This window comes from Sparus aurata, chromosome 17, assembly GCF_900880675.1.
Source record: "Sparus aurata chromosome 17, fSpaAur1.1, whole genome shotgun sequence".
NCBI lineage: Eukaryota > Metazoa > Chordata > Actinopteri > Spariformes > Sparidae > Sparus > Sparus aurata.
In genome coordinates this window covers 1,488,077-1,504,070 of record NC_044203.1, presented here as the reverse complement: position 1 = coordinate 1,504,070, position 15,994 = coordinate 1,488,077, and the positions used below count along the sequence as shown (strand labels likewise).

At 39.4% G+C, this 15,994-nt stretch overlaps 1 protein-coding gene across 2 annotated transcripts in view; it reads right to left on the bottom strand.

The window, feature by feature from the left end:
• taf2 (TAF2 RNA polymerase II, TATA box binding protein (TBP)-associated factor) overlaps positions 1 to 15,994 on the bottom strand; it is an 89,501-nt gene that overhangs the window by 19,472 nt on the left and 54,035 nt on the right. For both annotated transcript variants that reach the window (XM_030393818.1, XM_030393819.1), the window contains exons 16-22: positions 15,402 to 15,467; positions 13,047 to 13,173; positions 10,630 to 10,755; positions 5,124 to 5,264; positions 3,783 to 3,893; positions 3,378 to 3,571; positions 131 to 270 (exon numbers count right to left, since the gene is read on the bottom strand). In XM_030393818.1, coding sequence (XP_030249678.1) covers positions 131 to 270; positions 3,378 to 3,571; positions 3,783 to 3,893; positions 5,124 to 5,264; positions 10,630 to 10,755; positions 13,047 to 13,173; positions 15,402 to 15,467 — 905 coding nt within the window. The remainder of the gene's footprint in view (positions 1 to 130; positions 271 to 3,377; positions 3,572 to 3,782; positions 3,894 to 5,123; positions 5,265 to 10,629; positions 10,756 to 13,046; positions 13,174 to 15,401; positions 15,468 to 15,994) is intronic.

Genomic DNA, 15,994 nt, shown 5'->3' with positions numbered 1-15,994 from the left:
TAAATTGAGTTCAACTGATATAAAAAGAGCCACTAATGCTGATCTCTGTAAGCTTGATCAATGATCTTAACAAGAATGATGAAAGTAATCATAATGCTAGAAGCTAGCATACTTGTGATAAATGTCCTACCTCTAGTATAGTCAACCAGAGCCTCTACTGCAGCAATGCGAACATCTACGAAGTGTCCATACTCAGCGTAGGATTTGAAAAGTGATGCATCGCTGGGAATATGACCGTTTTTCTGAAGCTGACGAATCGCCCTTAGACAACTGTAGACACGGAGGAGGCGGGAAACAGAGCAGATGAAAAATTAGATATTTCAGCTGTGTGTGAAATAAAAGATGACTACAAGTTGGATTCACACCTTTTCTATGTCCAAATAACAACACAGTTTGACCTTCCCTTTGGATAAATTCTATAATAATAATACAAAAATCAAAACTTATGACTCCATCTTTTTTCTCACAAAACCTAACTGTTAAAATACTTATTGATAAGCCAAGTAATGTTTAAAATCTTAACATACAGTTGCAAGAAAAAGTATGTGACCCCTTTGGAATTACCTGGATTTCTGCATAAATTGGTCATAAAATATGTTCTGATCTTCATCTAAGCCACAACAAAAGACAAACACAGTCTGCTTAAACTAATACCACACAAACAATTATATGTTTTATTGAACACAACATGTAAACATTCACAGTGTAGGGTGCAAAAAGAATGTGAACCCCTAGGCAAATGACTTTTCCAAGAGCTAATTGGAGTCAGGAGTCAGCCAACCTCAAGTACAATCAATGAGACGAGATTGGAGGTGTTGGTTTAAGCTGCCCTGCCCTATAAAAAACACACACCAGTTCTGAGTTTGCTATTCTCAAGAAGCATTGCCTGATGTGAACCATGCCTCGCACAAAAGAGCTCTTAGAAGACCTACAATTAAGAATTGCTGACTTGCATAAAGCTGGAAAGGGTTACAAAAGTATCTCAGTCCATGTTAAGACAAATTGTCTATAATGGATAAAGTTCAGCACTGTTGCTACTCTCCCTAGAAGTGGCCGTCCTGTAAAGATGACAGCGCAGAATGCTGAGTGAGGTGAAGAAGAATCCTAGAATGTCAGCTAAAGACTTACACCAGTCTCTGGCACATGCTAACATCTCTGTTGACGAATCTATGATACATAAAACACTAAACAAGAATGGAGTTCATGAAGTATACTAGGGCTGAATGATATGGACAAAATGTCATATCTCGATATTCATGCCAGATATCTCGATATCGATACGATACGATATGACTACGGGTTCGGTGAAAACCAAGCATTTTTCAGAAAAATAAAGAGATTATTTTAAGCCATATACAACTGGTTGATAGAGAAATCTTTACCAAATAATCACAAACTCACTACAGAGACAAATATATTTGAAGTAACATCAGTAAAGGGAGGGAGAAGATCAAACTAACTATGTGCATTTTTACAAGATGAACGATGACATCCTAATCTGGAGAGAAAGCGTGAGAGTGACGATCGAGACTCAGCAGCTTCAGGTTATCACTGGTAAAGTACCAGTGGAATCTAGAAAGACTAAGAAGTCAGAGAATTAACGGATCGAAACAGAGTAGACGGCAGCTATACGGACTCAAATCCACAGAGCGAGAGGCCGCAGCGTCCGCTCCTGCTGCCCCAGCCAGCCCCCACACATACACACACACCAGCCTGCCACCTGCAGCCGTGTGAGAGGACAGAGAGCATATCATATATTTCTCGCCTTTCCCCTGATGATCTGAATACGTCGCTAAATTTGTTGCTAGTCGCTTTTTAGAAATAAAGTCGCTAAGAGGGTCTGAAAAGTCGCTAAATCTAGCTAGAAAGTCGCCAAGTTGTGTGTGTGCGTCTCAGTCTTCGTCTCCCTCACTCCCGCCCTCGTATGTTTGTCATTGGTTGGCTTCAGCTGTCGATCCACAGCAAGCATGAAATAAGCTTTGTGGTCGGCTGGCCTTAGCGGTGCATTCAAGGGCAATCGTAAAAAAAAAAATGTTTGTTTTGACTGCCAGAGCTGTACATGCAGGGCGAGCGGCCTAATCAATATCGTTTATATCGTTGCTTTTTCGATATGAATATCTTGAATGTTCATATCTAGATATAGATACGATAACGATATATCGTCAGCCCCAAAGTATACCACTGAGGAAGTCACTGCTGTCAAAAAAACATTGTTGTACATTTGACGTTTGCAAAAGAGCACTTGGATGTTCCACAGCACTACTGGCAAAACATCCTGTGGACAGATGAAACCAAAGCTGAGTTGTTTGGAAGGAACACACAACACTATGTGTGGAGAGAAAAAAAAGGCACAGCATACCAACATCAAAACCTCATCCCAACTGTGAAGTATGGTGGAGGGGGCATCAAGGTTTGGGGCTGCTTTGCTGCTTCAGGGCCTGGACAGATTGCTATCATTGACGGAAAAATTTATTCCCAAGTTTATCTAGACATTTGCAGGAAAACTTAAGGCCATCTGTCCACCAACTGAAGCTCAACAGAAGATGGGTGATGCAACAGGACAGTGGCCCAAAGGATAGAAGTAAATCAACAACAAGATGCCTTCAACAGAAGAAAATACGCCTTCTAGAGTGGCCCAGTCAGAGTCCTGACCTCAACCCGCTTGAGATGCTGTGGTATGACCTCAAGAGAGCGATTAAAACCAGACATCCCAAGAATATACTGAAATAGTTTTGTAAAGAGGAATGGTCCAAGATTCCTCCTGACCGTTGTGCAGGTCTGATCTGCAACTACTTGAAACATTTGGTTGAGGTTATTGCTGCCAAAGGAGGGTCAACCAGTTATTAAATCCATGGGTTTCACATACTTTTTTCACCCTGAACTATGAATATGTTCATGTTGTGTTCAATAAAAACATGAAAACATGTAATTGTTTATGTGGTATTGATTTAACCAGACTGTTTGTCTATTGTTGTGACTTATATAGAGATCAGAACACATTTTATGACCAATTTATGCAGAAATCCAGGTAATTCCAAAGGGTTCACATACTTTGGGTTCACATACTTTTTCTTGCAACTGTATCTACAATCCCAACATAAATTTAAAGTGGTCAACATAAATCTGCATTCTTTCAAACATTACTTTGGTGTTTTACATAACTGGTATTGTTACTGATTACTGATACTGATTAGGTGGACACTCAATATTTTCAATAATTTTAAAAACTGAGAAGAGAAGAGAGATGTTTTTTTTTTATGAGAACATCTACTCACTCACTCACTCACTCACTCACTCACACACTCACACTCTCACACTCACACTCACACACACACACACACTCACTCACTCACTCACTCACTCACTCACTCACTCACCTGACAGTGATAGTGTTTCTGAAGCTTGGCAGCAGTTTCTCCATATTTAAGAATCTTGTGATCTCCTCCAAAATGAGACGGACATCGGCATTTAAATTGTCCACTGTCCGCACCTCGTTGTTGATGCTGATGGCTGGGGTCAGAGAGTTGGTCAGTGCTTCAATCAGATCTGCACGGTAGTAGTTATCAGAAAACTGAGGACAGACAGGAGGGGAAGAGAAAAGGAAAATAACAAGGAACATTTTTGTGTATTTCCTGTGGGCATCTGTAGAATAACAACATTCTATGAAACTGCTTTTTGTTTTTCTTATGTGCCAAAATAAACTTTGGCCATAGTTATAACCAAATAAATCTTTAACAGGCACTATGTTAGAGAACAAAAAGTGTGTGAATTTGAGTCTTTACTTTGTTTTTTCGGTTGTCGTTGTACTTGATCAAGTCAAGGATGAAGTTGAGGACATCTTTGGGGCAGAGGTTCTGGACATCTCTGAGTAGCGCCATGGCAACAGGCATTGTCTGACACACAGAAAAGCAGCAATCATGATTAGGATGGAGAAACCCATGTGATAGCTAAATTTTACGGTGTGCTTCAGTGTATCACATGGCCTTGTAAGTAAAACAATATTCGATATTCAGTTTTTTAACATCAACATGCATAAACATTTTTGACAGAGTACCTTAATTTGGTTGTTTAAGAATTGTGTCCCAAAATGAGTTGGGCATTGTTTTGAGCTGAAAATAAACCTGTCAGGGTTCTCTGGTTGACAAAATATGTAACTGCACCATGGTTCACAAATCTGCAAACATGTTTGTGTTATGACTATACTGAGGCTTATTGTTTCTTCAGGCAACACAAGTGCCAACATGACATACTGTATGTAAAATATATTGGCAATGCTGATTGATCTATGGCTTTCTAATTGGAGGGCCAACACAATGGCCTCTGTTAAGAGTTCAACTTGGTTTCTACAGTCAAGAGTGACTTGATGGTTAATGAAGTCGTTAGTGATCACATTTAAAATTATCTCTCTGAAGCCCCTTTCACATATGAACTCTGACAATATCCAGAGAATCAGATCAGGACATTGCCCACATTTGCTTGTTCAAGCATGCAGCACACAGTGCAAGTTAACACATGTTGAAAACATTCCATATGGTTTGGGCAAGGATTCAGGCAGGAGGCTACAGACTTCTCCGTAATGATTACAGTTTTTTTCATGTTCATATCAATACTACGTGTATTTTGACATATATGCAAAACATCAGAGTGGAAAGTAATATACAGGCAAGCAAAGACGACTATGAAGCAGCTACACTTGCTTCCATGCAAGATTCCTTTGTAGAAGAAAAAGCTGCAGCACTGTGGATCTGTGTTCAGCAGCAGCATGGAATGGGCCTTATGGGGATCTGAGAGACTGAGCTTGGAATTTTTCTGGGTAGATGTTCTGCAGAACTTTTACTCTGAGCAGTTTAAATGCCATTTTCGCATGTCCCGGTGTACATGTGAGTATGTGCACTAACACGGATGATTACACAATAATGACACACCAACTTGCTTGCTGTGGATTCAGTTCGGACAATTGTCTTCTCTATTTACACATGTGGCTCACTCAGATTTAGGACTAGGGACCTGGCAGCGTAATGTCCAGGGCAAATAATGCAGACATTTGTCACACATTCAGCTCCTCTGAACTCTTAGTTACAATGCAAGTGTGAGAGGGGCTTGATTCACTTTCTTTAATGTACCTTTTGTAGGAAGTAACTCTGGAAGTTGATGAAGTTGTTGGTCTTCACGATGTTGGGGCAGCTCTTACAACAGAACATTCGGGTGAACAGGGACTTCATCGCTGGCGGACCCTGCCATGTGCTCACCATGGCGTTGGCTATCTGCAAGGTGTTTATGCACACACGAGAAGAGAAAAATGCAGATTTACCTTAGTTAACTTATGTTAATGATGCCAAATCAGTAAGTATCTGTCAGCTGTCTTCCATCTTCTGTCCTCACAATCAATTAACAGCAACATTGAAATATTCCAGAATTTCGCACTTTTACAGATTATGGTAGTAACAGAAAAAATACTGCACAGAACAAAAATGACAAGTCAAGAAGTTTGAAACTTGTATAACAATGTCCTTTTTTGTCTGTTCTAATCTTTGTGATGAGGACTGAACCACAAAGTAAAAGGCAAATGTACAAATGAGCAGCACATGGGCTTTCCAGAAGTATGAAGATTAGCGGCTTCAGTGGTGTTTGGCTTCCAACAGGATATTGGGGAATTTATATTAATGTGGTAATATTGGGCCAAAGGTCACTGGCACAGGATGTTGTCATTTGGCAAAGTAAATAAAGGGGGGCGTGCACAACAGAATGTTTTTGTATGTGTGTGTCTGAGTTTTGAACGTGTGCATGCATTTGTCAGGTTTTATGTTGGCCCCAGGCTGTTCCTTCTTCCTGCATACACTTTCCATTTGTCCAAGTCCATTTGAGGGTTCAAGTCAGCGGTATTTCACTCTGTGGTGAGTATAAGTCTGTGAGTGCATGTGTTTATGTGCGTGTCAGAGTGTATGTGTTTGAGCTTGTATGTCAATCTGTGTGTGTGTGTGTGTGCGTGTGTGTGTGTGTGCGTGTTTAGTATGCTGAAGGCCATTACGATTGAGTCTGTTGGGGGTTCTGTTTCCAAACATAGCAACTTAATGAAAAAAGGGAAGCGGTGCCATTTCAACCTCCACCCAGTTCATCATGTTGTGAAAATATTGGTTCAACTGGAACCCAAATGGCGGAAATCTACTGAGAATCCAGAAAATCGAGAATTTCCTGTAGCCACAGAATAGGATTATTCAGTCAACTGAGCTGAAGCGCAGCTGGCGTTGAACTAGTGGGTGGCCTTGCTATCTGGGAAGTTATATGTTGTTATATACTGTAGCCTATTACATAATATTCTCTGAGCTTAAGATTCTGAACCTCAGATTTTTACCACAACAATAAGGGAACAGAGATGAGTTGGAGAGGAAGAAGAATTCTAAATGACAATGGTGATATTTTCAGTATCTCTGCAAAGCTATGAGTAGAGTAACTTTGCTTCTCTCTTACATCCTTGTAAGTTACAGTCAAGATTTTTCTTTATTGCCATTTTGAGCGGATTAAACAAAGGAATATAAAGAACATACTCTGTTTTCTCACTAAACTCCACCACTCCACAGGCCCCCTAAATCACATTTTTGTGGTCTCTAACACATATAAAGACTCTCTGCAAATAACTAAAACAAAACCTGGGCCTTGCTCATTTTGGAACATTTTGAAGTGTTAATCTCTGAGCTCATTTGTTTAATTGGGATTAGACTCATGTATTTTTTCAGATAAAGAGTGTCAAGTGACATAAAAAAAAAACACAAAACATGCTCTCTCTCAGGTGCAAAACCACAAAACAGAAAACACAAACACATTGGCAATTGACTTTTCACTGACAAGTTCAGGGTTCGTACACATTTTTCAAGGTCAAATTCAAGCACTTTTCAAGCACTTTTAAGGGTCATTTTCAAATTTTTCCAGCACCTTATTGCTGGGGTAAAATACATATCTACAGGAATATATACACTCATTTTTGTACATTGTATTATGCTGCGAACATCTAAAATCATGTTTCATAAAAGCAAGAAGTTTAGAAATTAAAGGAGAACACAAAGTTTTATCCAAAAAAAGGGAAGCCACTTGGCGTTCTTCAGACACACTCGCACCGAGACAATGAGAGACTGAGAGCACCCTGTAATTTTCTTTTTTGACATAGATTTTTATGTTTCAGAATGCAGTGTTGGGAGTAACGCGTTACAAAAGTAATGCAATTACTGTAATGCATTACAGCTGTTGCTGTAACACAGTAATGTAAGGCATTACAAAAACAAAAAAAGGTAATATTTTACTCAGTACAAATCTCAGTAACGCGTGTTATAATGCATATAATGAGAACTTTTGATCGAGGAGAAGATGACTGGAAGGATGTGAAGAACATTATAGTTAAGTGCATTTTGTGTGCAAAACCAAAAGATCCCTCTACCTCGCAAAATAGCACAAGTCATTTAACGAAACATCTAGAGCAGTGTCACACTAACATTAAGCTAGTGACCAAAAGAAAGCAAACTGAGGATGAGAGCGGAGAAAAAAACATTCTCCTGTACTACGATGCTTAAAGCTCAAGAAGCCAGGAGACTGTGGCAGAGTATGTTGTCAAAGACATGCTGCCACTTTCAACAGTGGATTCTCCGTCTTTTATAAAAATTGTGAGCAAGATCCCCGTCCAGGCGAGCAATGACAAGGTAAGCTATTATTGCCTCAACAGGTTAGTGCTGTTGGGCTACTGACTGTAATATAAATATAGCGACATAATGTCAGTCTGTGTTACATCAGTTTGTATCCAGATAAAACATACAAAAACTTCTGTTAAACACAATAAACATTAGCTAAAGGGCCTTACCATGTAGGCTCCCCCCTGTTTTTGAAAGGTCTGCCCAAACTGAATTTGAGTGTTATCGACCATTTTGAGATGTACGACCACTTTCTGCCCCATGAACAGATTTAGGCTACACTGGAAATCAACGTGTGTGTTTCAAAAAATGTCAATACAATGTAGATGCATTCTAAGAATATGTACTGTCCCTGATATATAGAGGATGGTGGGACATCACATCTAGAGGACATAAGCTTTTAGAAAATGCTTTCCCTTACGTTAATAACGATCAAGGTGTTGACATACAAAAAGTTATGACACATACTGATTTTTCAATGTAAATATTCTCATGAAACAGGTACTGCACCCCAAATGTTTCAATTTTAACACTGCAATTCATGTTCAGTATGGCCAGCCCTTTCAAAAACTGTTGTTTTCAGTGTTAGTGGTTGTATATGTTGTGAAAGTAACTTAAAAGTAATGCAATAGTAGTGTAATGCCTTACAATTAGAATACAGTAATATCACAATGTAATAAAGTTACTGAAATTACAGTAACAAGTAATAAATAATGCATTACATGTTTGGAGCAACTTGCCCAACACTGTGAAAATGTGTCTCCTATCTGTAAGAAGTCTTGGCTTGCCATCTAATTTACTTTATTAGAAGTAAGTAATGAGAAGTGGAGACAGTGAACATTCCCTTTTCACACTTCAAGCTCTGACTGACGTCAGTGCCTGGTGTGACGTCACAGAGGCAAACTGAACAGTCAGTTTCTGACTCTGGCACTTTAGCTCTGGTGTTAACCAGTGTGAGTGACTCCTCTGTTGACAGCCTGTCAGCAGCAGGAGAGATGCTCTGTGCTGCATAGAGCGCTGTTCGCTTATTCATCAAAGTTTATTAATATTGAACGTGTCATCAGTCCAAATTGCATCAAATTCCACCTTCTCCTCAGCCATCCTTCTATTGCTACCAGGCTGCATGTGTGACGATACACACACACAAGCCACAGACTGCATACACAGACAGTCAGGCGCTAACTTAACGAGGTCACGTAACGTGATTAATGGTCCGCTAATTATTCCTTAGCTTGTTATGGTTTAGCTAACGTTAGCGGTTAGCATAAACAAAGTGTTAACGTGCAGCGTTGGCCTAAGTTACTCAAAAAGTCTTCACTTACATGTCATGTGACTTTAGAGCGCAGACTCTCCCACTGCACACACCTGCACATCTCTTTTGCAGACTTTGCATGACGCCACTCTTTGATTCGGTCCTCGTCATAACCATAGTTTGTACTTATAATTTTCAATCCAATGCTCGTTAACACAGCAGCCTCCCAGCATTTTGTCATCTCCTACTGTCGCTCTTCTAAGAGGGGCGGGGCTACACACAGACTGGCAGGTCGCAGAGAGGAGCAGAGAGGCTCAGTGGAGCCCAGGAGAAAACATCTCCACATAAGGTTTTCTTACCCATTTTATTTCTCCTTGTAATAAGCAAACTATCCAGTCCATCGCAATTTTGTGAAAGACAGAGTTATAATGTCAAGCACTTTCAAGCACTTAAACTAAAATCCAAGCACTTTTTAGGCCTTGAAAATACAACATTGAAATTCAAGCACTTTAACGGATTTCAAGCACCCGTACGAACCCTGCAAGTTAGCCATGCCCTACCTGCTTTTACGTCCATTTGACCCTAAAATGGGGCTATTGTTTACAAAATGAATATCATGCTGTTTTGAAGACGACTTAAAACTAACGATTTAGCCCATAAACTCATTAGGAAACCGTTTACTGAGATAATAAAGAGCAGACCATAAGGACTGTGACTGGTCCGATAGGTAGCATGACATTTCTTGCCTCTACTCTGGTGCTTAACGGCAATGCTAATACAGGGGATTGTCACCTGTAGTTTCCCAAGTAACCACACCTCTGCTCTTCCCCTTCCATAGCTGCTCTTTGCTATTGGAGAAGCCAGATGTTCATCCAACTAATACTATAAGAATGAATCAATATATAAAAAAACAAAAAAAAACCAAGATGTATATGTGCCTCCCTCTCCTGGCACGCAACGTCTCAAATGATGGTGGTTGTATTTCACAACGATAGTAAATTGAGTTTTTGTTCTGTCCCCCGAGCTTGCTGTGGTGGCCCTGTGTTGACACTACAGCAGCAGATTAAGGGAGTTAATCATGTGAAGTCAGCAGTTACAACTGAGTTTCCAAAGTTTATTAATACTGTGCATGCCTGTAAATATGAGCACAAATATCATTTTATGTTAAGTATGTGAATTAAAACGGATTGTTTGTAGATATACTTTTCCTGCAGTAGCAATGCTGAGCCCCGTGATGTTACTCAAAATCACTTCAGAATTCAGAAAAAGCGTGCAGATACATTTTCTTGTATACAGCGTGTCTGGCTGAGTTATGGGGAGACGTCTAACTGTCTGTCTCTTGCTATCTACAACGTTACTGGAAAGATGCGCTCTCAGGATGCACCCATTAGTTGAATGTGAATTGTTACTCGGCAGTACTGACGTAATTCGGTACCCTTAACAGTACTGAGTCTGGTACCAACCCTCAGTCACAACAGTGTATGCAAATTGCAAAGCCTGTGTCCAATTATACATCAGCCTTTACAAAGAATCAGAACTATCTTTGCATCATGTAGAAGTCCATTTTTTGCTTTAGTATGAATAAGGATTAAGTGACATCTAAGGTGATTGTTCTTTTCAGGTGTGTATGAGTGATCATGTCACACGTGACTAGTGTTTAAACCATTACTATTACACAGACAGACAGACAGACAGACAGACCTTGGCCAAACAGAAGCAGGCCTGCATGCGGACTTTGTAGAAACACTGTTCTTGCTCCAGGATGTCTGTCAGGGCCAGTCTGGAGGCAGGAGTTGGGAACTTCTCCAATGCTGAGATGGCCTCCTCCTAACACAGAGACAAGGTCAGTGGAAGAATAGAATACATACACTCAAATACTGTACTTAAGCACAATGTTGAGGTACTACTTTATACTCTACTATGACCTTTTGAAAGCTATTGTTATTAGGGCCCAAGCAGGTTTAGACTTTTTGTGGTGACGACTTTCTGTGCCAAATTATCGCATTTTTCACTGCCTGAACATACCCCAAAACTCACTAAACTTGGAATATAGGTCACGCCTGCTGTTTTTTCCCCCCCGCAAATTCGCAAAATGTCGCTAGCCTAATTTTTCAAACTCCACCCAGGCAATTTCACCGATTTGCACAAAACTTTGCACACAGCATATGTGGACCCTCCTGACTAAAATCTATTAAAAAAAATGTGATATTGGTTACTAGTTCCCCATGAACCCCTTATGCCCTGTGCAATTGGGCGATTACCACAAGGTGGCGCTCTTTAAATTGAGGTATTTTATATCTTCTGGTCGATCATCGTTTCGTGTTAATCAGTCAGATTAACACGAAACTTGGTACAACTATTGCCAATGCCCTCCTGACGGTAGCTGATGAAAGGTGTTACCAGAGGACTCTATAGCGCCCCCTGGAATATTAAAAATCCAAGCCCCATCTCCTACATGCACATGTACATAAATGACATTCTGTATGCATATGTATCATGACCAGACGCACAAAAAACATCAGGGTACCAAACTGTCACTCCAACAGGAAGTCGGCCATTTTGATTCAAAGTTCCCATTTCACACCCATTTTGATCCATTTCCATGCCTCGTACTTTAACGAACTCCTCTTACAGATTGAACACCACACACTTCCAATTCACTCAGTATCATCCTCAAACCTTGAAGATGAAAAGTTATCAAAAGCTTTCGCCTACGTCAAACATGGTGGGTGTCATGGTGCGGTCCATTTTCATGCTTCGCCATAAAGCATCAAGTCCTTATAACTTCAACGTCCAATTTCCCCTTTACACCAAATTCATCATACATACGATGTTGCATCAATACTGTGTCACATCAATAGCGCCACCTACTGGACACAGGAATTCAATGTAACATAACATTTATAGGTTTTTTCCTCCATATCATACACTACAAGACGACATGCAACCAAAAGATGAGCACACCCACTGACAGCGTCTCGCCAATCAATAATCAAAACACAACTGACCACACATTGGTTTGAGGGATTTTTCACCTGTAGTACATTTTGTTTTTATGTAGATTGCGGAGAGTTCTTCTGACTTCAGTGCACATTATTTAATACTGGCAGGAGCAGGCCACCAGATCATAAAGGAACAACTTCCTCATTGATATCTGAAACAAGCATGTTTAATAAGAGTCCAGCCCTGAACACATAGGCCAATATACAGTCATAATCAAAGCGCCACATGTTGGACACAATTAATTACATTTAACCCCTTCTTGCACTGTCTGAAACACGGACAGTTAAGAGATGCGTACACAATAATCAAGCAATGGTGCTTGGTACACAGTACACTCTGGCAGCAGCATGTGGACTGCAACGGCCCGTTCATTGCTGCTTGCAACTTAATTACTAGTTACCGTTTAAGATTATGATAAAAAATCAAAAAAAAAAAAAAAAAACATGTGATCATTATATACTGGAGATGCTCTCAAGTCTTTATTTGCAAGTCTCAAGTTTCTTATGGCTGTAATGATGCTGCATGCTATCTGGATCTGATATGGATCTGATCTGGATCTGAGGCATGCACTGTGTTATCATCAATCCTTTTATCTATTAGCAGACAGTATTATGATCGATCAGTTTTATGGTATATGATCAATTAAAACAGGCTTATTGCATTTCAATATGAAAAAAACACACCGAAATCTTTCTGGTGGAGTTCATGATTGTATTTTACCTTTAAACAGACAGCCACAATATAGAGCAGGTATTGAGGTCCTACTTATGTACTTAGACAGTACAAGGTGGCAGCAGAACATTAACAAATTAACTCACCATTTTTACAATCATTGCAATGCCAACACCACATGAGCAAGTGTGGCAAGCAATCTAAACCTGCAAGCTAATGTTGGTTGGCTTATTAATTGTTCTTGACTGATAACAAGAGTAACTGCCTTTATCTCTCCTCACTCTTTTTGTTTAGAAGAGTGTTAATTAACTTCGGCTGTGCGTACAACACTAAACAAAATGCATAGTTTAATGTCCATCTGGATTAATAAGCAAATAAGTACATTACAAATGTTCAAAAAACAAAGGCCAGTGTGGAGAACTGCACTCTTTTCATTAGCCCACCTGTGCAACTACATCCCTCTCATAGCGCAGCTGATACTGCCACATGAAGTCAGCCTGTTCAAACTCCACCTTCCTCAGAATGGACATGTCTGGGTCAATCCGGATCCAGAGGAGAGGAGAGTCAGCACTGCAGATATAACAGGAGACAAATACAGTGAGTAAAAGAAAAGTAAAGCATGTCAATTCAACTCACGCTGGTGTGTGGGATCACACCAGCTACATCATGTAAAGGCTAAGCAGGCAAAGGTTTGTCAAGTAAAGGTTTCCCACTCTTTACTAGGGATTATTTTCCAGGACATTTTCAGTGAAGTCTAGCTAGTATGACAGATAGGGACCACTCATATACACTACTATGTTCCTTAACCCCTTAAGGAACACCGTTCCAACATAGGAACACCCTTCACTAAACGAACACCCTTCGTAAAAACTGAAAAAACTTGCTAATAGTTTTAAGCATCAGATCTTAACAGTATATACTCACTGTTGGAAAGCTGAGACTGTCGTGATTATTTTAAGCCCAAAAAAAGTTATTTCCAGACCATGTAATAGCCTTCTAAAGTCACCATGACACAACATTAGAAAGAGCCCTCTACCACAAGAAGCAAGAATGCCTACCTACCTTTGGAGTGTTCCCTTTTTCCACAGCTAAAACGTCATGCCACATTTTTTTTTTTCATAGTCCGCCAAGAGTCCATAGAATGGGAATATCCATGTCATTTTACCCAAAACTAGCTACAAGTGTCGAACAAGCAAGAAACCCCAGGGTCTTAGCTTTCATTTGAGACCAAGATTATGTTTCTAGGTAAAGGGGTTCTCAAGTTATAAGCCTTTGAATCTCAGTAGGCGCTCTTGGAAAAAAGGACCCAAGCAAAACACACAGACATGCCTTTAGAAAACAAATTGTGAAAAATCATTTTTTTTTGTCTTTTGACTTCAAATTTTGAGTGTAGCAAGCTGAGACATGTGGCTATGGCCTAATCATGTCTACTGTGTCCATAGACATACCTGAACCCTTATATCTTAGTCAGTTTATTGACATTTGAATTGGAATGAAACCAACCTCTGTAACTCTGTGTCAGTATGTCACAGAATCACACTTACACTTCTAGAAAAAACTTGAGGGTGTTACCTTTCCAATGGTACCAAGACATCCCTGAGTCTCACTATGTGGGAGCTGTCATGCTTTTAATTCCGGTATGTCGTTTTGGAAAAAGAACCTTAAAATGGGGGCGTTCATTAAGAGGTTAATTAACTATTGCATAACCCTACACTCTTTTTCTCTTGTGAATTGTATTATCCATTGCTGCCTGACCATCAATAACTAGGAGGTCACTCTTTGATCAGATGAAACAAAAATGTAGTTGTTTGTCCACAATGACAAGGCTAGAAGGTGAGGCCTTTAACCCAAGAACACCACATGTACTGTGAAGGGTGGTACTTTTATGCTGTGGGGCTATTTTGCTGCCAGTGGATCAGCTGTTCTAAAGAAGGTAAATGGAATAATGAAGAAGGAGGAGTATCTCCAAATTCTTCAGGAAAACCTAAAATCATCAGCCAGAAGATTGGATCCTAGTTGTTCTAACAGGTCAACAGGTAGCAAATAAAACAAAAATAATAATAATATTGCAGTGTATAGCCAGTGTTTGGCTCACATACAGTTGACCTGCCATTCATAGTTTTAAGCCCGGTGTTCCATTCATTATTATCAAACTCTGTCAACAGTGCCCGACATACATTTGAAACCCTTCCTCCTAGTCTGAGGTGAATGACAAATCTACAATGAGAGACAAATTTAGCAACCGAACCAAACATACTAATCAACCAGCCAGCAGTGACTAATACTTACAGTACATTTGAAGCATAATGTAACTTACACTAATTGGAGTTTGGTCAAATTAAGTTGTAACCTTACATTAATGCCATCCAACCTGCAGGTGCTACCGTGTGATGTGATGGGTATGTTCACAGCATGCAGGCTATTCATAATACTCCTGGTCACAGACTAACGTTACCATCTGAATGTTAATATGGTCCTTTATAACCAAGCTCTTTATGAATACAATGTCATCCATTTTTGGGAGCTCTAATTGGAAAATTTTAAAAAGTTTCCAGGACAACACAAGTTTTTCCCAGATATTTTGCTTTTTCTTTCATTTTCCATGACTGGAAGTTTCATCAGCTGCTTTTCAGGTTTTCCAGGATGCAAGGGAACCCTTAAATAAGTTCTATTCAATGCAGTTTTAACACCAAGAAAAAAGGATATGTAATTTATAATGTTTTTATGTGAAGACGATAAGACAACCGCTACATTCTTAGATTATATGTCAGATAATAGTGACAGCAGTGATGTCTTACTCCATGGCTGATAAATCCATGTCAACTTCCTCTCCATTCATCAGAGGAATCTTCTTTTTCTTGTTTCTGGGAAAAGAACCCAACAGAACAATCCATCATTAGTTAATCAAATAGTTCAAGACAAGACAAGACAAGACAAGACAAACATTCATTCTTTAAAAGCTTTGCTGAAGTTTCTGTTTCCCCAGTGAAGCCCAAGGAGGAGTGAAGAGAGAAACAGCAATAATAGATTGCAGATAGACTTGATGAACATATATCACATATGAACAACAAAAATGTTAGCAACCTTAATGTGGGGATACTGCACCAATTATCTGCCTCTGCCTCTGTGTGAATTTATAGGAGGCTGCGAGATATACGTATCGATACAGATACATATGCATATACATATATATACACATATACATACATATATGCATATACATATATATACACATATACATACATATATGCATATACATATATATACACATATACATACATATATGCATATACATATATATACACATATACATACATATATGCATATACATATATATACACATATACATACATATATGATACAATATAGACACATATACATACTATATGCA